The 27,809-nt window shown below is 44.0% G+C and overlaps 1 protein-coding gene across 12 annotated transcripts in view; it reads left to right on the top strand.

The window, feature by feature from the left end:
* The window catches only part of LOC129708437 (RNA binding protein fox-1 homolog 3-like), a 1,476,502-nt gene that overhangs the window by 1,302,823 nt on the left and 145,870 nt on the right, over positions 1-27,809 (top strand). For all 12 annotated transcript variants that reach the window (XM_055654200.1, XM_055654199.1, XM_055654194.1 and 9 more), the window contains one exon: positions 8,619-8,867. In XM_055654200.1, coding sequence (XP_055510175.1) covers positions 8,652-8,867 — 216 coding nt within the window. In that variant the 5' untranslated portion in view covers positions 8,619-8,651. The remainder of the gene's footprint in view (positions 1-8,618; positions 8,868-27,809) is intronic.

Here is a 27,809-nt window from a genome sequence, read left to right as displayed (position 1 = left end):
ATCTTCTCATTCATTGGGTGGACACAGGTGAAGACAAATTGCCTGGATATTTTAACACAGGCGTATTTTTAATTCCATACAGCATGGAAACAGGCCCTTCGGTCCAATGAGTCCATGCTGACCATCGATCACCCATTCACACTAGTTTTATGTTATCACACGTTCTCATCTCACTCCTACACACTAGGGGGCAATTTTGAAGACGCCAATTTAACCTACAAACCTGCACATCTTTGGGATGTGGGAGGAAACTGGAGCACCCGGTGACAGGGAGTACGTGCAAACTCCACACAGACAGCACCTGTCAGGATCGACTCCGTGTCTCTGAGGCTGTGAGGCAGCAACTCTACCAGCAGCGTCGCTGTGCTGCCCGTTGGGTTCTTTCAGATGTTCCTTGTGAAAAAAAACCACAAAAATGATAAGCTTTGTATTCCTACTTGTGCTGTCGCATGTATCACGGGAACACACCAGGGAGGCAAGGGCCTGTTTCGTTCAAACAATAAAATTATTCATAATTGCTGCAAAACTGTTATTTATTTGCTTTTGACAGAGCATACCTGGGTGAAACGGGAGATTTACCATGTGTGTTTGTCAACATAAATTACTTTTATGATTTAATAAAAATATTTACCACGTTCTTTAATCTTATCAACTGAGGAAAAACACTTGCACTTAATGCTCACCAAAAAATGGAAGCCATCACAGATGTGTCGGTTTCTTTGGCGTCTGGTGACATTATAACGGCAACATGAATTTGTTTCTCATCTCCAGACTGTTTCCTTGCATTGCATCCCTTTCGAATTTTGGACAGGTTTGTTTTAAGCTGCTGACACATCTGCACCTCCTTACCTTTTTAATCACTTCAAAAACATTGTTAAGTTTCAATCGAACGATGGGCCAAGCCTATCGATGCTTTCTGTTTGATTTATTGCATAATGAATGCAAACAGTCCTGCATAACTTATTTTACAAGCCCCATTTTGTTTGCCCTTTTCTGTTTTAAGCTCCATGCTATATTGATCATGTTCTGATCTCTGCTGGTTACAGCAATAAATCTGAATAATTAAGTTAAGACGCAGTAGATTAGGGCGTGCAGCAGTCTAATAGCTCAGCGGTAAATATGTGCATTTTATGCCGCTAAACTTCTTAAACACCTTTACTAGTGGCAGTCTGAAAATACGTTCCTTTGTCTCAAACATCATCTCCAATTGGCCACGACAAGCTTTCTGACTCTCGGAGTGCAGGTGCATGGTTCCTTGAAAGTGGCGTCACAGGTAGACAGGGTGGCCTTGAAGGCTTTTAGTACATTGGCCTTCATCAGTCAATGTAATGAGTATAGAAGTTGTAACGGAGTGCTACAGTTGCACAAGACATCGGCGAGGCCGTTCGTGGAGTATTTTGGTCGCCCTGCTGTCGGAAGGTTGTCATTCAGCTGGAAAGAGTGCAATGAAGATTTAGGTGGATGTTGTGAGGAGTCGACCACCTGAGCTATAGGGAGAGGTGGGCAGGCTAGGATTTTATTCCTTGGATAGCAGGAGGGTGATGGGTGATCTTATTGAGGTGTACAAAATCATGAGAGTGAATGCACAGAGTCTTTTGCCCAGGATAGGGGAATCCAGAACCTGAAGACATATGTGTAATGTCAGACGAGAAGGATTTAATAGGAACCTAGGGGGTAACTGTTTCACACAGAGGGTGGTGGGTTTTCGGAACGAGCTGCCAGAGGAGGTAGTTGCGGCAGGTACTATAACACCGTTCAGAAGTCATTTGGACAAGTGCATGGATAGGAAAGGTTTAGAGATACATGGGCCAAATGTGGGTAGGTGGGATTAGTGTAGATGAAGTGGCAAATTGGGCTGAAGGGCCTGTTTCCGTGTGGTATGACCCTATGACAGCGACAGAAAAGAAGGTGGACAAGGGCATCTTCATGATATTTAGTCCTACTACAGGTACTTTCATCATCAGGAGGAATCCATTTTGATACAGGAGAAAACACATTCATATTAATCACAGAATATTTTCCTAATTTAAGTATCAAAATTGTTTGTTTACTGATAATCCTGCTATTGGCAGCACTTTCTAATTTGTAGTTGTACAAGAGTATAGAGTAACACGGTTTGCCAATGAACACTAATGAAAGAATGTTGTGTACACTACATTCAGAATCCAATTTAATACAAACCACAAAACAAAGCCACTCTGATCTCTGGTCACTAAAGGTCAGTAGAAGATCACCACTTTACCCAATTAGTACAATGTTACCTTGTGCCTGAGGCAGTACTGTTGTGCAGTGGTGGAGTTACTGTTTTACAGCACCAGATCCCGGTTTTAGGTGCTGTCTATACGGAATTTGTACATTCTCCCCGTGACTGCATTGGTTTTCTCCAGCTGCTCCGGTTTCTTCCCACACTCCAAAGATGTGTGGGTTTGTAGGTTTATTGGGTTCTGTAAATTGTCCCCAGTGAGTAGGATAGAGCTGGTGTGCGGGGATCACTGGTCAGCGCGGACTCGGTGGGCCGAAGGGCCTGTTTCCACATTGTATCTTTAAGGTCTAAAGTCCATGCCCACTTTAATGTGACATTTTTGGTCCTTTGTCACCTAATTCTGGTAAAAGAAACGGAGGCATTATCATTTCTCCTCTATTGAAGTATTTGGTTCATGTCCAATATTAATTTCATAAACTGTACCACTCCTCCGGAATTTAATTCAGAGTGTTAATTCTCACGTGTGACTAGGAGCAGTGACAGTGGGCTCGTATGGAGCAGGCACTGAGGGAAGAACACTGGGGGAACTGCGGTGTCTTATAGAAATCTATAGAAATCTCTTTAAGTGATTCAGAAATCTATAAGTTGTAAACCTTTAAAAGACATACGACTTTTAAAAGACAATTGGACAGGATGGGAGTGATTCAGAAAGGATACTGGCCCAATCCTGCAAATGGGGTTAGTTAGTTAGTTAGTTAGTTAGTTAGTTAGTTAGTTAGTTAGTTAGTTAGTTAGTTGGTTGGTTGGTTGGTTGGTTGGTTGGTTGGTTGGTTGGTTGGTTGGTTGGTTGGCTAGTTAGTTAGGTGACTGGTTAGTTAGGTGGCTGGTTAGTTAGCTGGACAAAAATGCTGGAGAAACTCAGCAGGGTGAGGAGGCAGTGTCTCTGGAGCGAAGGAAATAGGCAATGTTTCGGGGCCAAACCCTTCTTCAGACTGATGTAGGGTGGGGGGGGGGGGGGGGGGGGGGGGGGGGGGAAGAAGAAAGAAGGAAGGAGGAGGAGCCAGAGGGCTGAGGGAGAGCTGAGAAGGGGAGGGGACAGCAAGGGCTACCGGAAATTGGAGGTCAATTTTCAGGCCACTGGGGTGCAGACTGCCCAAACGGAATATGAGGTGGTTAATTGGGTAGTTAGTTGTCACATGTGCAGAGGCACAGTGAAATGTTTGTTCTGCATGCTATCCAGTCAAGTCATACTGTACATGAGTGCAATAGATTCTCTTCTGGAACAGCACGCAGAGAGTAGGCACTTTCTGGCACCATCTTGCAACTTCTAAAACTCTCAAAAGTCCAATCTTGGCTCAAAGAGATATACAATTTCTTATTTTCTCACTTCCCCATTCACCCAATATGCCAATTTGGGCTGGAGAGCCTGTTTCCATATTGTGCGGTGCAATGACGAGTCTAAGTTCAATGAACAGCCATATTGCTGTTTTATGTTCTGCAGTTTCAATTGTGAAAACGTAGAAAAACTCCTTGGTTTTTCTTTAATGCAGTAGTCAAAAATGATTGTGGCAATTTGCATTCATACCTCGCCTTTTCTGCATGGAAAATTATTTCATGGCAGCTTGCAAAACATTATCAAAAATGAATTGACATTGGGCCATATAAGGGAATAAAATGTAGCTTGTTTAAAACTTGATTAAATGCGTGGTAAAGGGAAAGACTACGGGCCAAAGCTTAAAGGTGAAAGAAGATGTGTAGGGCAAGTTTATATACACAGAGCCCTGCACATCTCCTTTAAACTTTGATCCTCTCACCTTAAAGTTATGCCCTCTAGCTCTAAACCTTGGGTATTTTTAGTATTGTTGGATGTAAGCATGGGTATCAAGAATAACCAATGCCAGTAGACCCTGCTTTGTGTCTCACAGCTGTCAACAGTGACTGAGTCCAGGTATACTTGTGTATTGTATACAGATGCATCATAGAAAGAAAACTGTCAGGTTGAATCACAGTTTGGTTTTGGAACAGCTCTGCACAAAACCTCAAGCAACTGCAGAGAGTTGTAGATGTAGCCCAGACCATCACTAAGTCCAGACCCACACCCCCCACCATTTACTCCATCTGCACTTCATATTGCCTCAGAAAAGCAGCCAACATAATCAAAGCCATGTCCCACATTGGTCATTCCTTCTTCTCCCTGCTCTCGTTGGGCAAATGGTACAGGAGCTTGAAACTGCGCACCACTGGACTCAGACACAGCTTCTTCCCCTCTGTTAACAGGCTTCTGAGTTGTCCTTCCACAAGCTAGGGCACTGTCCGATTCACCTCTACCCGATTGTGGACATTTATACTGTCGCTACAACATGTGCCACTATGCTCAGAACAATAATCTGTACCCTATCCGTTTTTTACCTGTTGCATTCACGTGTGACTTGATTGTATTGATATATGGTATTATTTGAACTGATTGGAGAGCTTGTAAAAAACAAACTTTTTCAGTACATCTCAGTACACGAGACACTAATAAATGGCGGCACAGTGGTGCAGCGAGAGTGTTGCTGTGTCACAGCGCCAGAGACCCAGATTCCATCCTGACTATGGGTACTGTCTGAACGGAGTTTGTACGTTCTCCCGGTGACCGTGTGGGTTTACGCCCACGTTTCAAAGACACACAGGTATGTAGGTCAATTGGCTTCTGTAAAATTGTAAATTGTCCGTGGTGCGTAGGATAGTCCCAGTGTACAGGGTGATTGCTGGTTGGCGCAGACATGGTGGGCCAAAGGGCCTGTTTCCAATCCGTACCTCTAAAGTAACTGAAATGTACTTAAACCTTCAAACTAAAAGCCCTGTCCCATGGTACAAGTTCATTCTAAGAGCTCTCCCATGTTTGCCCTGATTCGAACTCGGAGAGTTACGGAAATGGCCACTCGTCGGTACTCGGGGCTCTCGTGGACATTTTTCAACATGTTGAAAAATCTTTGCGAGTCTTCCCGTGCTTACCTGCCGTTAGCGTTACGAGCCACTAAGTGATGCTCCCGAACTCCGACGTACCCGCTACGTTCATTCTCCGTGCTTACCGCGAGTCTGGTTATTTTTAAACTCGGGAGAGCTCTTGGAATGAACTCGTACCGTGGGACAGGGCCATAAGCCAGAAAACTTGCCTAGACAAACCCTACTTTTAATAGGCAGAATAATGGTGGTGTTGAAGATCAGGCCTCTGAGCAACTGACTGGAAGAATATGAAAAGAAAATGAAATACTTTGGCAGGATACCTCTGTGTGCAGGGGCCATGGAGACAAAGCAAAGGCAGTGATTGGCATTGTGATAAAATAGCTCAGCTTGAACCAGAGTCAGTCCTTGTTCTGTGTATGTGAAGAGCCGACGTGACTGATCCCTGTCAGTGGGAAGCCCAGGGTCTGTTATCAGAATATTCAGCTGCCTTTCTGGTTTAACCTATCAGTGCAACAGCTGGAAATGCTGACAAATCTGTGGCGCTCAATCACGGGCCATAACCAAGTATTTATCAATTAATTGATCTCTGGTACATTCCTAAGCATTGCAGTTCCTGATCTGCTGAAGCGCTGTGTGTGTTAATGTTATGTTGTACAAAGGGGATTGCTCCTCAGTTGTTGTAATCGTTTTGAGAGCAGTGTCAAAGAGTCGGACAACGCAGAAACAGGCCCTTCAGCCCAACTTGTCCATGCTGACCAAGATGCTCCCATTTGCCCATGTTTGATCCATATCCTTCCCAGCCATGTATCTGTCAAAATGCCTTTTAAATGTTATTATTGTATCTGCGTCAACTACTTCCTCTGGCAGCTTGTTCTACTTTCCTACCACTCTCTGAGTGAGAAAGTTGCCCCTCCGGTTCCTATTGAATCTGTGTGCCAAAAAAGACTATGCAAAAGTGGAAACCATGGATGAACCATGAGACTCACACCTAGTGAAGGCTAAGTCTGTGGCATTCAAGTCTCTGCAGTCTTTCCAGCCTAATGACATCATTCTAAGAGCAGGATAGCTAAAACTGAACACAATTTTCCAAGTGCAGCCTCATCAACATCTTGTACAACTGAAACATTAATATCCCAGTTTCTCTACAATAACCTGACTGATGAAGTTTGTGCGTTCTCCCTGTGACCGTGTGGATTTATCCGGATGCTCCGATTTCTTCCCACATCCCAAAGACATGCAGGTTTGTAGGTTGATTGAGTTTTGTAAATTGTTCCTGGTTTGTCAGAGCGGACTTGTCAGGCCAAAGGGCCCGTTTCCACGGCTCTACATATGAAAGTCCTGCCCTGGTTTGACTTTCCACAATGCAACACCTCACACTCACCTGAATGATGCACCATTTGCCATTCCTCGGCCCAATTACCCGGTTGATTTTGATCCCACTGTCATTTTTGACAGTTTTCTCCACTATCTGTGATAAAAACCTATTTTAGTATGATTTGCAAGCTTACCAAGCATGCCTTATACTGTACATTCCCACAGCATGAAGGCACAGGGTCTTTGTCCCAGGGCAGGAGAATCAAGCACTAGAGGGCATAGTTTAAGCTTGAGAGGGGAAAGATTTAATAGGAACCTGAGGGACAACTTTTTTACACAAGGGGTAGGGGTATATGGAACAATCTGCCAGATGAGGTAAGCTGAGGCAGGTACAATAACAACTAAAAGACAAGTTAATCGACTCCACAGTCAAAAAGGCGCAACAGAGAATGTACTTCCTACGGCAGCTGAGGAAGCACAATCTGCCACAGGCAATGATGGTCCATTTCTACACGGCCATCGTAGAGTCTGTCCTCACCTTCTCCATCATGGTCTGGTTCGGCTCAGCCACCAAGCACGACACCTGGAGGCTGCAGCGAATCGTCCAATCAGCTGAGAAGGATATTGGCTGCAACCTTCACCCCATTGATGAACTGTACACTGTAAGGGCCAGGAAGCGAGCGGGCAAGATCATCTCTGACCCCCTTCACCCTGGCCACAAACTCTTTGAATCATTTCCCTCTGGAAGGCGACTCCGGACTGTCAAAGCTGCCACAGCCAGACATAAAAACAGTTTTTATCCACGAGTAGTTGCTCTACTCAACAGCCAAAAATCTGTAGCCTCCCTTTGATCTGGTATTTTGTTGGTTTACATGCTTGATCAATGGTGTTTTATCATTCATGTTTTAGAATTATTATTAATGTTTAGTGTTTTCTGAGTCATTCGTAACTGTCACTGTATGTCATGTTACTTTTGGGTGGAGCACCAAGGCAAATTCCTTGTATGTGAATACTTGACCAATAAACCTACTTACTTACTTACTTACTTAATGGATAGGAAGGGGTTAGAGGGACATGGGCAAATGTTGGGAGGTGGGACTAGTGTAGATGGGAGACTTTGGGCGACATGGACAAGTTGGGCTGAAGGGCCACTTTCTGTGCTGTGAGTATGGACAAGTACTTATGTCATCATGACATTCCAACTGCTCAGGGCAATTGGACCACAACTTCTGCGAGATTCCACAGGAGTTTTGTTCTTCCTGTCTCTTGGGACTATTATCGCTTCGAATGTGACATTTGTTTCATTGGTGAACTGCTCCACAAATGATTATGGCGATTTTTACATTTTATGGCAAATGAGTATGGTGAACGTGTTCATCAGCCATAGGAGCAGAATTGGGCCATTCTGCCCATCAAGCCCATACTCTGCCAAATGATCCTGGTAAATGTGCTGAGTTATGACAATGTTTATAGTAAATGTGATGATTTATGGCAAATGATTAGGGTAAGTTTTACTATATATAGAGTCAAAGAGGCATAGAGTGTGGAAACAGGCCCTTTGGCCCAACGTCCACACCAACCAACATGTCCCATCTACGCCAGTCCCACTTGCCTGCGTTTGGCCCATATCCATCGAAACCTGTCCTATCCATGTTCCTGTCTAATTGTTTCTTAACCGTTGCAATAGTCCCAGCCTCAACTATCCCCTCTGGCACACAAAAAAAGATGGAGAAACTCAGCGGGTGCAGCAGCATCTATGGAGCGAAGGAAATAGGCAACGTTTCGGGCCGAAACCCTTCTTCCCCTCTGGCAGCTCGTTCCATATACCCACCACCCTTTGTGTGAAAAAGTTATCTGTCAGATTCCTATTAAATCTTTCCCCCTTCTTCTTAAATCTATGTTCTCTGGTTCTTGTTTCCCCTGCTCGGGGCAAGAGACTCAGTGCGTCTATTCCGAGTTATAGCAAATGATGCTGGTAAACGTAATGAGTTATGCCAAATGATTATGGTAAATGTGACTATTTATGGCAAGTGATTACGGTAGACGTGATGAGTTGCGGCACGTGTTTATGGTGGGCGTGGCGTTACCTTGCACGGGGAGGCTATGATGACCGAGGTGAATGTTGATGGACTTTCCCCTTGTATTGTTGCAGGGTAACCAAGAAGTCACAGCACCCCCGGAAGCGATGGCCCAGCCATACCCGCCAGCGCAGTACCCCACGCCACAGAATGGCATCCCAGCCGAATATGCCCCCGCACATCCACACCCCACTCAGGACTATGCTGGGCAGACTACAGTACCGGAGCACGCCATGACGATTTACACGCCTACACAGACGCATTCTGACCAGCCATGTACTGATGCAAACACACAGTCCTTGACGGGCACATCCACAGTACCGGTAAGTATGCCATCCTTCAACCTCCAACCTGTACATCAACGCTGCCGGGAAAACACAACAAAGAGCTGGAGGTACTCAGCGGATCAGGCAGCACCTCTGGAAGGAAATAGACATTTTGGTGACATTTTGGGTTATGTGAAGAAGGGTCAGCTATTTCATAGTTCTCATTAATGGCAGACAAATGTAACACAATTAATTTCTCTGCATTGGAAACACCTGCTTGCAGCAAGTAGAACACCTTTTGAAATATCTTGCACTATATCTTGCACTAACTTTTCATGGTGAGGTTTTACCACAAAATTAACATTTCCAATCGTTTCAGGGTCATGAATGTCATGGAATAAAGTGGTTGACAAGTTTAGTTTTGTTTTCGAGATACAACATAGAAACAAGCCCTTCGACAAAGGATCACCAGTACACTGGTTCTATTCTACACATTAGGGACAATTTACCAAAGCCAATTAACCTACAAACCTGCATGATTTTGAAATGTGGAAGGAAACCGGAGCACCCAGAGAAAACCCACGCAGTCATGGGGAGAACGTGCAAATGCCATCCAGACACCACCCATAGTTAGGATCTAACCTGGGTCTCTTGTGCGGTAAGGCGGCAACTCTTTTCAGCCACTTATTTCAAAGTTCTTTTTAGTTAAATGGCAGATGAATGAAATATACCAACTCTGCATCGGAAACACTAAATTAGACTGTTTGTATCAAGAATTCTTTTTGACACAACTTGCACTAACTTTTCATGTTAACTTTGAAATTACTTGCTCGCTGTACAAGTTAAAACATTCCCCAAAACGTCATCTGGCCATTCCCTCCTGTTGAGTTCCTCCAGCAATTTGATTCAATGCTTAAGTTTGTAGCATCTGCAGTCTCTTGCATCTACATAAATATAACATTTGGCAAGTTGCAAACCTCATATAACAATAACGTTAAGAATATATGGAAATAAAAGTATGAAATGCATGAAAATATATAACAAACTACAGGAGCTTTTTGTACAGAAAATAATTCTACAAAAATGGTGCAGTCATTTAACATAATTAATGTTATAATTCGCAGCCTTGTAAATGAAAAGTGAAACACGAGGACATTTCTTAAAACAATTATAGACACAAAGTGCTGAAGTGGCTCAGCAGGTCTTGTAGCATCTCCAGAGAAAATAGATAGGTGGCCTTTCAGGTTGGGACCCTTCTTGTCACCTAAATGTCACCTATCCATTTTCTCTGGATGCTGTCTGATCTGCTGAGTTACTCCAGTTTTATGAATCCATCTTTGGTATAATAAACCAGCATCTGCAGTTCATTTTTATAACATCTTAGAACAATTTGTTTTTTAAAAACTGACAGAAACGTCCTTTATGAAAAGAATAGGTAAGGCAGTCTTTGCATTTTGATGGCATGGATTGTAACCTGTCTTGGCAAAAAGGATGGAACAATCTTAATTGCTGCATTGCGTATGTCAAGATAGCCGGTATTGAGAATGCGTTTTGACACTGACTTGCCTTAGATCAGTGGGGCAGCACAGTGGTGCAGTGGTAAGGTTGCTGCCTTACAGCACCGGAGACCTGGGTTCAATCCTGACTATGGATGCTGTCTGTACGGAGTTTGTATGTTCTCCCGGTGACTGCGTGGGTTTTCTCCGGGTGCTCCGGTTACCTCCCACATTCCAAAGACGTGTGGGTTTGTAGGTTCATTGGCTGTAGTGTGGAGAATAGAACTGGTGTACGGGTGATTGTTGGTCGGCACCGACACGCTGGGCCGAAGCCATGTTTCCACGTTGTATCTCTGACCTAAACTAAAAGAGATTTGGGATACTGGCATACGAGGACCACACACGGTGAGAATGGGAGGGGCAACTTTTGTTAGGTTGGGACAGTGCTTCACTTTCAGGGTGAGCTACGTGAAGCTCCTACTTGCAGTCAGCTTGTGCCAGTACAGCCCGAGATGCACTTGGCACTGCCTTATGCCACCAGTTGGTGAGCCATCTGCAGTCACCAGCGTGCTGTATGCATTCACACACTAAAAATAATCTTGCCCTTGCACGTATTCTATAGCACTGGTGAGAAACAAATTCTCAGCAAAATGACTGGTGTATCCTTGCACTGAATGAAGCAAGAGGTTCACCAAGCAGTGATATCCACAGCACGTATTTCAGCCCGCAGTCCTTTGGATCACTTTAAAACTCTGCTTTCAGCTTCCATCTATGGTTAAAGAACAGAGTGCTCATTCACAGTTAAGTGTGACTGGACACAGGTGTCCTTCGGCCCACCGAGTCCATGCTGACCAGCGATCACCCTGTACACTAGCACTATCCTACTTGACAAGGGACAATTTACAATTTTGCCAAAGACAATCAAACTACAAACCTGGACGTCTTTGGCGTGTGGGAGGGAACCAGAGGAAAGCCCACGCGGTCACGGGGAGAGCGTACAAACTCGGCGCAGACAGCACCCGCAGTCAGGATCGAACCCGGGACTCTAGCGCTGTAAGGCATCAATTCTGCCACCGTGCCACCCTCAAAATTCAGTCCGAAATTGGTGAAGATTTAAGATCAAATCACCTAGACTGAACCTAGATATTTAGAGTGATATAAATATCCAACTTTTTCCAATCAGAAGGTAGTCCATAGAATGTCCAAATCTGGAATGAGCTGTCAGAGGGAGCTATGGAAGCAGATATAAGTTTGACTTTTAAAAGCATTTAGACAGATATGGATAGGAAAGAATTAGAGGGCTGTGGGCCAAATGCAGGCAAATGTGACAAGCCCAGCATGCCAACGTGGTCTGCATGGACAAAGTGGGCCGAAGGGCGTGTTTCCATGCTGTACCGCTCTGATTTCTTAATAGTAAAAGCATCCCATCATGTGCTTAAATACTTTAGCAATGTTTCAGTTTTTATGATTACAAATAGAGCACTTAGAATTGTCCTGATCTGCACAATTCTCCAGAGGTGCAAGTAGGAGAAGTAATATTTTCAATGCACAAAGTTTAAATGGCCTTTAGGTGTTTTAACATCACTGTAGATCATTGGATAAGTTCTTAAAATACGTGTGACCCAGATACAAAATGCAACCATTTTAAACACACATTGTATTCTTTCCGTGTAACATATATCTGCATAGGACCATCCCGATTCATGTTCTCAGCTCTGCAGATAAGATGCAATGACCACTGCATAATGGTAGCTGCGTTGCAGTGTTGCAGCTTGTCAAGGCCAATTGAACACAGGGATTTCATGAGCATCTCTGACTTGTCGAGGGCTTGACATGCATTAGCGATGAATGGTAATTTTTAAACTAAAGGAATGATATTTTAAATCAAAATAACTACAGTATTCACCTATTATTTCTTTCCAAGGCCTTTATTTAGTCTTAAGATGGTTGCATAAGTAATAGATGTTCAGAATTTAGAAATGCATTCAAATTTTGTTTTTAGTAGCAGTAATGCTATATTTACCAGCTATGGAAATTCAAGTCTCACACAATTAAGTGGTGAGACTGATGCATATTTTTGGGGAGGAATGTTTTATTTCCACTAGTGAGGATTTTTGAAGAATAGACTCCTTATTGTTAACGATGTTGGACATATTAAGGATTTGTAGTCCTGGAGTACTCATAACATTTAATAGGTCAAATAAAGAAGAGTTTGACTGAAATAAACTTTGGCAGATTTTCATAATGAATTTAACATGAATCTTTTGTAAAAAAAAACCCTGAGTTTTTGCCAGTGAATTCATCATGAATTGGCTGGAACTGAGTACAAAGTGATCTTTGCAGTTACGTGAGGTGAAAGCATTTCTCACAAGATTCAACAATTAGACATTTCCTATTCTCTCATCACAAACAGGAGTCTAGTCTACGACATTGATGGTACAGAACCGCAGAAATTATTGGAACTTAATAATTATTATGTAGAAGAAAGTCATTTGGACAAACATGATTGTTAAATACTATTTTTATTGGAATAGTTTAGTTTAGTTTAGAGATACAGCACGGAAACGGGCCCTTCGACAAACCAAGTCCGCTCTGAGGAGCAATCCCTGCACACTAACACCATCCTACACACATTACGGAAAATTTACAATTACACCGAGCCAATTAGCCTACAAACCTGTATGTCTTTGGAGTGTGGGAGGAAACTGCAGCCCGTAGAAACCTGGAAAAATCCCATGCTGGTCACAGGGAGAACGTACAAACTCCGTACAGACAGCATCCGTAGTCAGGATCGAACTGGGGTCTCCGATGCTGTAATGCAGCAACTCTATCTCTGTCAACTCTATCTCTATCTGTGCCACCCTGTCTGGATTGTCTAAACAAATTTCCTTTTCTTGCACCCATTATTATTTTTCTCTTGCTGTTTAAATAGTTCCTCTTAGAGTTTAATAATTGATTGAACTTCTGAAATCTATCTATCATTTCATCATATCTATCTATATATTAAAATTCTGCGTGTGTGTGTGCGTGTGTGTGTGTGCGTGTGCGTGTGTGTGTGTGTGTGTGTGTGTGCGTGCGTGTGTGTGTGTGTGTGTGCGTGTGTGTGCGCGTGCGTGTGTGCGTGTGTGTGCGCGTGCGTGCGTGCGTGTGTGTTTGTGGGTGTATGTCAGATGGCCTTTGATTCCTTGGTCCGCCAAAACCACACCAAAAAACTCTGAGATTTTTCCCATTTCACTAGCGATTTCACTTTTACATTCATTCATCCACTCCTCAAAACATTTGGACATTTTTATGTATACGTTTTTAAATAAAATCCCCCCCTCACTCACTCATGAAATGTTTACACATTCCGGTAGAGATTTACCTCATGATGTCGAAAATCGCCTCATCTGATAATTTGATTCATTATTTCCCGAGTTTTTTACTAAAATTGTTCACCAATCTGACATTTTTTGAAGTTAACGAGCTGAAGCGAGCTGGCTGGCGTCACAATGGGCCAGCTGCGCAGAATTTTCAACGTGCAGAAACTCTCCTCCCTCTCTCCCCCCTCCTCCCCCTGTCTCCTCCTCCTCTCCTCCCCCCTCTCCATCTCCCCCCCCTCCTCTCTCCTCACCCCCCTCTTCCCCATCCCCCTCCTCTCCACTCCCCCCTCTCTATCTCCTCCCCACCCCTCTCCCCTCCCTCTCCACCCTCTCTCCACCTCGTCTCACCCCTACCTCCCCCCCCCTCTCCCTCCCTCCCTCCACCCCCTTCTCTCCCTCTTTCTCTGCCCCACTCGCTCTGCCCCTCGAGATAGGGCGGGGGATGGGGTAAAGGGAGCCAATGAATAATATTAATATAATATCGAGGGGGTGGTTAGTGTGTGTGGGGGGGGGGGTTAGTCTGTGTGTGATGCCACAGCCCCCCCCCCCCCCCCCCCCCCCCCCCGCTTTCTACTGCCCATTGAGGGGACGGGAGCCAACGGGTCCCCCTTGGTCTAGTGCATTCTTAAATCTGTTGTGCTAGAAAAAATATTCCTCCAATCTTTGTTTTTCAAATCACAAGTAGTGTAGTGTAGTGTAGTGTAGTGTAGTGTAGTGTAGTGTAGTGACGTTGGGCCGTGTGAGTCATTCAAGTGTCTCCCAACCTAGGCAACTACCCATTGTGCAATACTGCACTAATTCTACACTTGAGACTGATCTGGACATTGATCTGTCATATGTACCAACACACACCCCTTCACCAGACAGACACGAACATTTGATGGATAGCTCCAGATACGAGGCGATACGTTGATTTACTCTTAAGCAATAGATGAACATAGAGCCATAGAGTTCAACCAAAGTGCCCCATCCAGGCTGGTCCCATTTGTCCTAAATTCTTCCCAACCCTTCCTATCCAGGTATCTATCCAAATTTATTTAAAATGTTGTTATGACACCTGTCTCAACTACTTCATCTAGCTGCTCATTCCATATAACCGTCACACTCGGCATGAAAAGTTGCCCCTCGGGTTAACCGTATAACCATATAACAATTACAGCACGGAAACAGGCCATCTCGGCCCTACAAGTCCGTGCCGAACAACATTTTTTCCCTTAGTCCCACCTGCCTGCACTCATACCATAACCCTCCATTCCCTTATCATCCATATGCCTATCCAATTTATTTTTAAATGATACCAACGAACCTGCCTCCACCACTTCCACTGGGAGCTCATTCCACAACGCTACCACTCTCTGAGTAAAGAAGTTCCCCCTCATGTTACCCCTAAACTTCTGTCCCTCGGGTTCCTGCTAAATCTTTCCCCTCTCACCTCAAACCTATGTCCTCTGGTTAATATTCAAATAATATTTCATCTCCTAAATTCAATCCCAGTTTCCTTGGTTAAAATTAAAATGAAAAACCCCACGTCCTGCTTTCAGTTGTTTGTGGATGTCATCTTTTGTTCTTTTGAACTTTGAGCTGAAGAGATATTGATCTTTGGAGGCAGACACAAAATGCTAGAGTAACTCAGTGGGATAGGCAGCATCTCTGGAGAGAAGGAATGGATGACATTTCGGGTCGAGACCCTTCTTCAGACTCTTTGGATCTTTGGAGTTTCTTTTCAGCTCTCTACCATTATGTCTCCACGTTTAATCTTGGTCTGTGTCAGCGTTGATGAGATTTTTAAAAATCTTTCACCATGCCTTCTTCAGGAAGCCAAAGTGTGGTCTCACAATCATGTTGTCATACAGCATAGAAACAGGCCCTTCGGCCCAACAAGTCCATGCTAACCATCAAACATTCATTTTCTCTAATCTATTTTCTCTTTTCATTTTATTCTCTCCACCAACTTCTGCCAGATTTGCCACTCACTTATCTCTGAACATGTTAAAGAGTCAAAAGTTCCAGACTGGTAATAGGAAGGAAGTAGCAAATTGACCATTTCTTTCTTAGCATGGTGAACTGAAAGTAGGCACAACAATAGATTTTGTTTTTGTTGTCCGAAAGGAGAGTTTACCACTGTAGGAGATTAGTTTGCATCAATATGTTGGCTGGTGGAAATTTAAAATGTATGGGAAGAGCTATTAAACCAGTCTCTGCTGCCAAATCTGTCACATTTATGGTCAACAAAACTGCCAAACTTCTATTAAAGATGGCCAACAGTCTGCGAACAATGTCCAACCATCAGCAAAGGGAGGTGCCCACTTGAGAACCCTAATGATATACTAGCATCTACACGGTTAGTTTGTATGTGCTAACATATCAATAGCTCATTGTTGAACCCGCCTGGGTTGCTTGCGTCCGGATGGCATGAACATTGAATTCTCCCAATTTTGCTAGCCCTTGCTATCTCCTCCCCTTCCTTAACCCTCGAACTGTCTCCTCACATCCCCCCGCCCTCGGGCTCCTCCTCCTCCCTTTTTCCTTTCTTATCCCCCCTACCCCCCATCAGTCTGAAGACGGGTTTCGGCCCGAAACGTCACCTATTTCCTTCGCTCCATAGATGCTGCTGCACCCGCTGAGTTTCTCCAGCATTTCTGTGTACCTTTGATCTTCCAGCATCTGCAGTTCCTTCTTGAATGCTCATTGTTGAATATGGAGTTGGTTATTGTCCTAAAGAGTAAGTGTGTATAAGCAGTTTAGATACTACTTTGGCTTTGGGCTTGGTTTTCTTGGTCGAGCGCTTATCCTGGTGTTACGGCATCTGCTTTGTGTTGTAGTAGTAATTTCACTTGACAGTGATTCTCATTATCAATGGAATGTCCGTCGGGTGAAAAAGCTAGAACGTACATTTCTTAATATCGTGATGTATCAGTTTCCTATCTTAGCATATTAGGAGTTAGAAAATGAGTGCTATATGTTAGCAAAGCCCCTGGCTATTACTGTACGGTGATATTACTGTAAGGCCATATCCCAATTGCAGGCAAATGGGACCAACCATGCCAGCTTGATCAGCATTGGCAAGGTGGGCCGAAGATCGTGTTCCCAAGCTGCACAGCTCTCCTTTAAGAGACATAACCGATAAAGAAAATCCCTCCATCCAACTATACATGCGGCACTTTCATCAACAAAAGCACGCATTTTAATCAACAATTGATAGAAAAAGCAACAATTTTAAATGTAATCCCACAAAATGACAAAATCTGGTTTAAATTTCCTACCAACAATAATGTTTGCACAGTGAACAAAGCAGAGAAATGTAAATGGCCGACTCTTAAAATTATGGAGACACAAGATGCTGATGCTGGAATCTTGAGCAATAAACAAAGTGCTGGAGGAACTCAGCAGGTCAGGCAGGGGTCTGGGGAGGACATGGATTGATGGATAGATGGATTTAAGAGGGAGTTAGATGGTGCTCTAGGGGCTGGTGGAATCAAGGGATATGGGGAGAAGGCAGGCACGGGTTCTTGATTGGGGACGATCAGCCAATGAATGGTGGTGCTGGCTCAAAGGGCCGAATGGCCTCCACCTGCACCTATTTTCTATGTTTCTATGACGTTTCAGTCTGAAGAAGGGTTCCAGCCTGAAACAACAAATGCTGCCAGACCCGCTGAGATACCCCTTAAAATTATGCCAAGATTAAATGTGTTTGATAGGAAAAGGGGTTCCATAAATTCCATAAGAAAGTTTTGGGGGAAGAAAAGACAACATTTAGGGTACGCTGTGTAGCAAATAAAAGGTCTGCTACTGATTGCATAGGGAATAGATAATAGACACAAAATGCTGGAGTAACTCAGCGGGACAGGCAGCATCTCTGGAGAGAAAGAATGGGTGATGTTTCGGGTCGATACCCTCCTTCATAGTGAGACCGGAACAGATAGATTGATTGATTGAAAGATAGAGCATGGATTGAGGCCATTCGGCCCACCGAGTCCACACTGACCATCGATCATCCGGTCACACTAGTTCTATGCGGTTCCACCTTTGCATCCACTCCCTATACATTAGGAGACATTTAGAGAGGCCAATTAAACTAGATCCCCGCACATCTTTGGGATGTGAGAGGAACCCGAAGCACCCAGAGAAAACCCACGCGGTCACAGGGGAACATACAAACTCCACACAGACAGCATCCGAGGTCAGGATCGAACCTAGGTCTCTGGCGCTGTGAGGCAGCAGCTCTACCAGTTGCCGCCCCTTTTCTCAATGGAATGTATATGTACTGACTCCTTGGCTTCTGACAACGATTACATAAAATATATAATTAGTTGTTCAAAAATAAAAACATTATTAATTTAGCAGATTGGGCCTGATGGCACAATGACTGGTGTGTAAAATGGCACTTGGCACTTGCGAGATTTGAACCAGCCGTCGGTCTTTCTCTGGGGTTTCGGAGAGCACGTTGCTGCCGACTGGACAAGCAAAGGACTGACGCCCTCTACTGGGTTTACTGGGAACAGTGCACAAACTGAGCAGCTTTTCAAACTACTGACTGAAGAGCGGGAGACAGAAGATGAGCCATTTAATATTGTTAAAATGTTTAATCTTACTAAATGTGATTCAAGTCCCCAGCGATAGTTAAATGCTGCAGGAATGATAATCCAAGATGTAGACACAAGGAACTGCAAATGCTGGTTTGCAAAGAAAGACACAAAGTGCTGGAGTAACTCAATGGGTCAGGCAGGATCTCTGGAGAACACGGATAGGTGACGTTTCGTGTCATAAAGTCATACATCATGGAAACATGTCCTTAGGCCCAACTCGTCCATGCCGACCAAGATGTCCCATTTTAGGCAGTCCCATTTAACTTCCCTAGCAAGAAGGGCCAGGTGCCTTAAGTTATTTCCTTACATATGGATGAGGAGGTTTGGAGGGAGATGTGCCAAATGCAGATGCATGGGGATGGATAGTTTGTTAGATAATTGATGAGTTAGTTAGTTGATTGGCTGGGTGGTTTGTTTATTTTCACATGTTCAGAGATACAGTGAAATACATAACTTGCATCTATCCAGTTATACCATACATGATAGAAGCTGTTCTGGAACAGCACGCAGAGAGTCACCACGTTCCGGTGCCATTTGCAGCTTCCAATTCTCTGTAAAGTGCAATCTTGGCCCAAAGAGATATGCGATTTCTTATTTTCCCATTAATCCAATGTGCCAATGTGGTCAGCATGGACAAGGCAGGCCGAATGGCCTTTTTTCTGTGCTGTAAGGACTCCATGAGTCTTGTTCAGTGACCAGGGAAGATGTTACATAGAAACATAGAAAATAGGTGCAGGAGGAGGCCATTCGGCCCTTCGAGCCAGCACCGCCATTCACTGTGATCATGGCTGATCGTCCCCAATCAATAACCCGTGCCCACCTTCTCCCCATATTCCTTGATTCCACTAGCCCCTCGGGCTCTATCTAACTCTCTCTTAAATCCATCCATTGATTTGGCCTCCACTGCCCTCTGTGGCAGGGATTTCCACAAATTCACAACTCCTCTTAATTCTAAGACTGTGGCCCCTGGTTCTGGACTCGCCCAACATTGGGAACATGTTTCCTGCATCTAGCTTCTCCAGTCTTTTATAATTTTATATATTTCTATAAGATATCCTCTCATCCTTCTAAACTCCAGTGAATGTTTGTCAATGTGGATACTTGTATTGGAATGCTCAGGTCCAATGAGGTTGTGGCTGATGTAGCTGAATCTGAAAGGTAAGTGGAGAGAATTTGCAGAGGCTGGAGTCTGAGAGCAAGGTGTACACTTTTGGCCCATCACTAACACCTACCTTCTGATTCTGTGTATCTAGCCTCACCTGAAGCTGCTAATAAATGTGTGCATCAACAACAAGATATGCTTAGTCAGGATGAGTCTGGCATGAAGTAATGCATTGTAACTGATCACTGGAGGTGGAAGGAGTTGCAGGTGTTGGAGTCTTGTGTAAAACACACAAAGTGCTGGAATAACTGGGTACATGGATATGAAAGGTTTAGAGGTACATGGATAGAAAGGGTGTACATGGATATGAAAGGTTTGGATAGGAAAGGTTTAGAGGGATATGAGCCAAAAGTAGGCAGGTGGAATGAGCTTACATGGGGCATTTTGGTTGACATTGGCAAGTTGGGCTGAAGGGCCTGTTTCCATGCAGTATAACTCAGTGACTCCATAACTCAGCAGGTCAGGCAGCATTTCTCGGACATAGATAGGTGTCTTTTTGGGTTGGGAACTTTGCTCAGACCGAATGGATACAGATGATGTGGACAAAGGCTGGAGGTTAAAATTAGACAAAAGGTGTCAGTCAGATAATGAGAAGAGATTGCTGTTCAATATTCTCCTATTTTGAAATATGAATATTTTGTAAATAAAAGAAAGGTCAATGTCTTCATCACGTACGGTCGATGTTCATAAAATAGCACAATTATGTAATCACTTTTTCCTTCTGTCAGTCATATGTTTTGTGTTCATTCTGTATACAACACATTTACTCCTGATATCAGTTTGACCATGTTTGCTCATCTACCATTTCCAGACTTTGAATCAGAGACATGGAAAATAGTGAGCTTACTTTTCATACATAATAACCAAATTTAAATACATAATCGCTATGACTGATCTGAGCATTTGGGGCTTTCAAGCTTTTCTCCTGTTATTTCCATTGACTTTAATTGAAGCAGGTTTCTGAGGTGGAATTCAATGCACATTTATCGTTTGTTTGACACGCACCTCAGAGAAGGGCCTCTTACTCCTCAGTGTGTGTGAAAGTCCATATTTGCTAATGGGTCTATAAATGTTTTTGACAGTCACAGAGCTGTGCACCACTGAAAGTGGCCCTTCGGCCCACCTTGTCCATGCCGACCAAGTAGGCGTATTGGGCTAGTCCCATGTGGCTGCATTTCGCAGCCCTCTAAACCTTTCTTAGCCATAACTGTCCAAATGTCTTTTAAGCCGTGGTTGTATCCACTTCTGTAGCTCCCTCTGGAAGCTCATTCCAGATACGGACTACCTTCTGAGTGAAAAAGTTGCCCCTGAGGTCCCTCTTAAATCTTTCCCCTCTCACCTTAAGCCTTTGCCCTCCAGTTTTACGATGTCCTACCCTGGGTGAAAAAAAGTGTGAGCGTTCACATTATCCATCCTCCTCACGATCTTGTCCACCTCTTCCTTTTCTCCAGGGATGCTGCCTGACCCGCTGAGTTACTCCAGCAGTTTGTGCCTAACCAGCATCTGCAGTTGCTTCCTATGATCCTTCAAATATTTTATTCTTTCAGCTTAAGAAATGAGGAAAAAACAAGTCTCCTTGAAGGCTGCTAATGGTTATTTTTGATTTTATTCTAATAGTTTTGAGGAGCTGTATTGGCTGGTAAGCCAAATGCCGCTTTGAACAAGAGGGGATTTTTTTTTTATGAAGGGTTTTAAAATCATTTTAGGTTAAGAGCCACTCACTTTAATCAGCTTGGATGATAGCCACACTGATGGCTTCAATTATGTGCTGAGTTGCATCCACCAGCATTTCAGTGGGGAAATGTGCAGAGGATTGCACTTCAGAGTAATTTCCCGATAAAGACAGTGCAGGCTGGAGTTGTCTGTTGCTGGTTTTCCAGCAGGCATAGATTGAGCAAGTTCCATATCATCAGAGAGGCTAATGTGATTAAGGGGTTGTTGTGGTGCTATCAGGCATAACAGGGTATGTTAGTCCCTGGTGCAGAAGGAGGTGGAGGCAGCCTTCTGGAGGAAGGTCCACTGGCTCTGATAACATGACAGTCTATGATGAATAACATCCAATAAGTGTTCACCTTCCCATGGGTTTAAAGTATGTGCATTCTGCTTCCCAGCCTCTCAAAGACTACCGTTATGCGAAATACACAGCCCAGCAAAAAAAATCACATTTACAATTATTTTATTTTTTTTGTTTGCTGCAAATTTAAACAATCTTCAAAATGCACTTGTGGAAATGTGTGCTCTCAGATTCAGTGCTGCCGAACATGAGGCCGAGACTATAATGTTGCAAAGGTTTTGGAAGCGGGGTTACAGCAGATGGATAATGAGCAGACCATTTTCGGCAGGACGCTATAAATTTCAAATGTATTGACAACCAGAATGTCAGGATAAGCTGATGCAGGCGTTATGATCCTCAGAGTCATCCGTTACAACTTCCAGCCGAGCCAGAGGAAATGAAACATTCTGTTTGAAGCAATCATCTGTTAAAGAGGCAATCAGCTACAGGAGAAATGTTGAGTAAAACATAACAGCTGAGTCTGAAGAAGGGTCTCGACCCGAAACGTCACCAGTCCACATTCTCCAGAGATGCTGCCTGACCTGCTGGATTACTCCGGCACTTTGTGTCTTTGCAAACCAGCACCTGCAGTTTCCTGTGTCTACATCTTGCATTGTCATTCCTTTCCCATGTAATTGTTGCCAGAGATTTTAATCACATTTAGTGATGTTTAATATTTTAATACTATTAAATAGTTTGTTCTTACTTTTCCCTCTCCCTGTCCCTGTCACGACTCGAAGCATCACCTATCCATGTTCTCCAGAGATGCTGCCTGACCCGTTGAGATACTCCAGCGCTTTGTGTACTTGTGAGAAAAACACAAAGTGTTGGAGGAATTCAGAGGGTTAGGCAGCATCAATGGAGGGGATGGACAGACAACGTTTTTACGCCAGTGCCTTATTCAGACTCGGTGAAGTTTTCGGTCGAGCTCCGTCTTCAGACTTTGTTTTGCTCAAGGTTCCAGCATCAGCAGATTCTTGTATTTCCAAGCCAGACTTGTCGGTTTTGTCATGAAGTGTAATGCATGTGGGGAGATGCAACGTCAAGGAATACACAAGGCAAAGGAACATAGGACAAATTAAAAGGACAGAGGGACCTTGGCAGATACCCACAGATCGTTAAAGTTAGCGTACCAGGTCAATACAGTTGATACATGATGCTTGTCACAGACAGTGAGAGCGGCATGGAGTTTATAGCAGGGAAACTGTGCAAAACACTAGTCAGATCACAGCATGACTACAGTACACAGGTCAGGTCCTGCATCGCAGGGCAGATATGATTATAGTGGAGAGGGTCCAGAGAAGCATTATGCGGATGTTAGAACATAGAACAGGAACACAGGTAGACACAAAATGCTGGAGTAACTCAGTGGGTGAGGCAGCATCTCTGGAGAGAAGGAATGGGCGACGTTTTGGGTTGAGACCCTCCTTCAGACACAGCACAGGATCAGGTCCTGTGGCACATGCCAAACATGATTCCAAGTTAAAGTAATAAGTTCATAAGTTATAGGAGCAGAATTAGCCCATTCGGGCCGAGCAAGTCCACTCCGCCATTCAATCATGGCTTTCTATCTTTCCCTCTCAACACCATTCTCCTGCCTTTTCCCCACAACCCCTGACACTTGCTAATCAAGAATCTATCAATCTCTGCCTTGAAAATATCCATTGACTTGTCCTCCAAAGAATTAATTCCACAGATTCACCACCCTCTGACTAAAGAAATTCCTCCTCATTTCTTTTAAAGGTACGTCCTTTTATTCTGAGGCTGTGCCTGCTGGTCCGAGACTCTCCCACTTGTGGAAACATCCTCTCCACATCCACTCTACCCAGGCCTTTCACTATTCGGTAGGTTACAACGAGGTGCCCCCTCATCCTTGTAAACTCCAGCGAGTACAGGCCCAGTGCCGTCAAACACCCATCATAACTCAATCATTCCTGGGATCATTCTCGTAAACCTCCTCTGGACTCTCTCCAGCACCAGCACATCCTTCCTCAGATATGGGGCCCAAAACTGCTCACAATACTCCAAATGCAATCTGACCAGTGCTTTACAAAACCTCAGCATTACTTCCCTAAATGTATTATTCCAGTCTCCTTTGCCTGCACATGATTCATATCCCTCCATTCACCTATCTAAAAGTATCTCATCTGCCTCCACCACCATCCCTGGCAGCACTTTCCAGCCACCACCATCCTCTGTTTAAATTACTTGCCCCAAACATCTCCTTTAAACTTAGCCCCTCTCAGTTTAAAGCTATAGTCCTTGACATTTCCACCCTGGGGAAAAAAAAGTCTGACTGTCTCCGCTATCTGTGCCTCGAGTAATTTTATACATTTCCATCAGGTCATTTCCCCGCAACCTCTGGCGTAGGAGAAAAAATAATCCAAGTTGGCAGGAATGGAAAATTATAGCTAAGAGGAAAAGTTGGACAAGCTTGAATTGTTGTGTGGAACAGTGGAGGCTGAGAGAGCACTTAATTGACATATGAAAAATGATGAGTGGATGAGAAAGATCAAATGGGAATGACCCATTTCTCTGAGCAAAAACAAGACTCAAAATGTTTGGCAGCTGGATTCGAAGGGAAATAATAAAAAATAATGGAGAAAGCCTTGTGCATTTAAAACATAGTCATAGAGAATCTTAGAGTCATACAGTGAGGAAACAGGCCCTTCAGCCCAACTTGCCTAGGCCAACCAACATGCCCCATCTACACTAGTCCCACCTGACAGCCTTTGGCCCATTTCCCTCTAAACTTTTCCTAACCATGTACTTTAAACTGTTTTTTTAATGGTGTTTTAGTACCTGATTCATTCATAGAATCTCCACTAGCAGCTTGTTCCATATACCCACTTTCCTCTTTGTGGGAAAGTTGCCTCTCAAGTTCCTTTTAAATACTTCCCCTTTCACCTTACAGGTCAGGTCAGGGGGAGTTCCCCCCCGCCACGGGTCCCATGTAATCCCGTGCTACCTGCTTCATGGTCAGATAGTCGGCGACTAAACCATCTCCCCCCACCTGGTTTGCCAGGTGAGGAGGGGGCTGTGGACCCCCAGCAGGACCAAACACAAGACCAGTCAAACGACGGATGAGCTTCTAGCGAGCCAAGGCCACCCACACTTCAGTAGAAGTTGCGATCACTGTCATACATAGAATTGTAAGGAATGATGATGAAGCACACACACACACACACCAAAATCCTGTACTTCCAGTGGCGGAAGTCCGCAGGAACTGGAGGACAAAGGTGTGTGGTGCGTCCGTCACCATTCCCATTGGAAACCAGCACCACTGCGTCGCTAATGTTTTTAACGATGATGACTCTCACCTTAAACCTATGTCCTCTGATTCAGGATTCCCCTACTCTGATAGGTAAAAGACCTTGTGCATTCTTCCTCATGATTTTATACATCTCTATGAGCATTGGGTTCATCTTTTTCAACTTTTCCTATCCATGCACATGTATAAATGTTTCTTAAACATTGTAATAGTAACAGCAGAGATGGATGTACACTTCAAGAGCCTTATAACCATATAACCATATAACAATTACAGCACGGAAACAGGCCATCTCGACCCTTCTAGTCCGTGCCGAACACGTATTCTCCCCTAGTCTCATACACCTGCATTCAGACCTTAACCCTCCATACCTTTCCCGTCCATATAACTATCCAATTTATTTTTAAATGATAAAAACGAACCTGCCTCCACCACCTTCACTGGAAGCTCATTCCACACAGCCACCACTCTCTAAGTTCCCCCTCATGTTACCCCTAAACTTCAGTCCCTTAATTCTCAAGTCATGTCCCCTTCATCTGTATTAATTGGCACATGGATATGCAGGGAATGGAGGGATATGGATCACCTGAAGTCTGAATGTCCAGCACAGGCAAAGTGGGCCTAAGGGCCTACTGCAGTACTGTTCTGTTCTATGCAGTCAGCAAGTGCAGGAAGAAAGGACTAGGTCATGAGTTCCTTTTCAAGCAGTATTGCTTTGAAAGCCCAAAATCCTCCCTTGCACACATTTTTCCATGTTTCCATTCTAGTTAAATGTGAGGAATTAGGTGCACAAAGGCCAAGGGTTTGCAGTGAAAACAACAGCGAGGGTAATGGTGCTCACAATTCTTATGCCTCAAAGCTGCACCAATGTCAGGCAATGGCAGAGTCCCAATTAAATGCGGGGAAAAAAACGTCTGTGAGGGTTTTGCTGCTGCACCGATAGCTTTGTGTGAGCATCACTTCATTGTGAGTCGCCCTTTATGGAGCTGCGTGAAATTCCTCCACTTGTATTGTTGATGCAAAGGAACCTCGACATAGAAAGTTAAAACAAGTCAACTGATTTGCATTGAGGCGCCAGCTGATAAAAACGTCTGTGAGGGTTTTGCAGCACGGAAACAGGCCGATAGCTTTGTGTGAGCATCACTTCATTGTGAGTCGCCCTTTATGGAGCTGCGTGAAATTCCTCCACTTGTATTGTTGATGCAAAGGAACCTCAAGACATAGAAAGTTAAAACAAGTCAACTGATTTGCATTGAGGCGCCAGCTGATGACATGATAATTATTGTCACCTTTTCATTCTTGTCACTACAAGTCCCCCCTTAACCATTGCAGGTCTGCCATCACATTCCTTTGGTTTTGAGTTATACGGCACAGAAACAGGCCCTTCGGCCCCATTTGTTCATGCCGACCAAGATGCCCCATTTACGCCAGTCCCACCACCAGCCCACATTTGGCCCATATCCCTCTCAACCTTTATCTCAACTATCCATCTACCTGTCCAAATGTCTTTTAAATGCTGTTATAGTACCTGCCTCGACGCCATCCTCTTGCAGCTCGTTCCATATACCCACCACCCTCTGTGTGCAAAAGTTGCCCTTCAGGTTCCTATCAAAATCTTTCTCCGCTCACCTTAAACCTAGATCCAAAGGAGGTAGGGAACCTTTGGACAGAGGTAGTTGAAGATGTTAACTGCTTGGTTTAAACTTGATCTCATTGTCTTTTTCACTTTCTCCTTCATGTAATCTTCATTTCCCTCGCTTTATTTCGCCGAGTTAACATGGAATTTACCAGTTCTGACATTTCCTCCCCAGGCTTTGCACAGTTAAAGTGACGGTCCTTCAGTCCGATTGGTTATAGAGCTGTATAATAGCTTAATCTGCTCCCAAAGATACTCTGTTTTCATTCCGAAAGCAAAGGTAAATATCATGCTAATTAAATCAACTGGTGCTCTGAACAGGTCCACCCTTCCTTTGAAATGCCAGTGCAGTTTTTGGCCAGTGATCATATTTAAATTTTCCACTATGACCAACCTCTGATTTAGTTTAGTTTAATTTACAAAAGAAACAGCATGAAAACAGACCTTTCGGCCCACCGAGTCCACACCAACCATCGATCGATTGATCACCCGTTCACACTAGCTGTCACTCACACCCTGCAAGCAATTTACAGGGGCCAAATAATCTACAAATTTGCACGTCTTTGGGATGTGGGAGGAAAATCCCCATGCAGTCACAGGGAGAACGTGGAAACTCCACACAAACACAACACCCGAGGTCAGGATCGAACCCAGGTCTCCGGCGCTGCATGGCTGCAGCTCCACCCGCTGCACCACTATTATGTATCAATCTGTCAGCAACAAATTTTATTTATTTTTTATTTTTTTTATTTTATTTTTATTAGAAGTACGGTAAATTACAATCCTATATCTTAAATTTTTTGTCTTCATTTTTTTTGAGCTTTAAGAAAAATAGAAGTAAGAAAGAACACAAGAACTGAAGTTGAGTGTGGGAAAAGAACTCCATGGATTAGGCAGCAACTATGAAAAGGGAAAGGACAGATGAAGTTTGTTTTTTTTTTACACAAATTGAGCAGAACACAAACTAATTGAGGGACTCCATGGATTAGGCAGCAACTATGGAGGGAAAGGACAGATGAAGTTTGGGGTCGAGTCCGTTCTGCAGACTAATTGTAGAAGTGAGATGAAGTGAGCTGGAAAAGAGAGGTGGAGGCGGAACAAAGGCTGGCGAGTGATAGGTGGATACTGGTGAGATGGTGTGATTGGCAGGCGGGTGGAGTAAGTGGCAAAGGCTCGAGGTGAAAAGGAGACAAAAGAGTGTCAGGAAAAGGAGCAAAGAGGAGGAGTGAAATGTAAAGCTGGAGGGAGGAATGTAGGTGGAAGGGGACGGGGGAGGGAAATATGGGTATCCTCATCTCCCATACCCAAGTCCGATATTTCATTCCTTCTCTTCTTTCCTCATCTGACACCCTTTTGGCCATACAGATGCTGCTTGAACTGCTGAGTTCCTCCAGCACTTAGTGTTTTGCTCAAGATTCCAGCATCTGCAGTTC

This window comes from Leucoraja erinacea, chromosome 23 (genome assembly GCF_028641065.1).
Source record: "Leucoraja erinacea ecotype New England chromosome 23, Leri_hhj_1, whole genome shotgun sequence".
NCBI lineage: Eukaryota > Metazoa > Chordata > Chondrichthyes > Rajiformes > Rajidae > Leucoraja > Leucoraja erinaceus.
The sequence above is the reverse complement of the archived record's forward strand: the minus strand, read 5'-3'. Positions and strand labels throughout refer to the sequence as shown.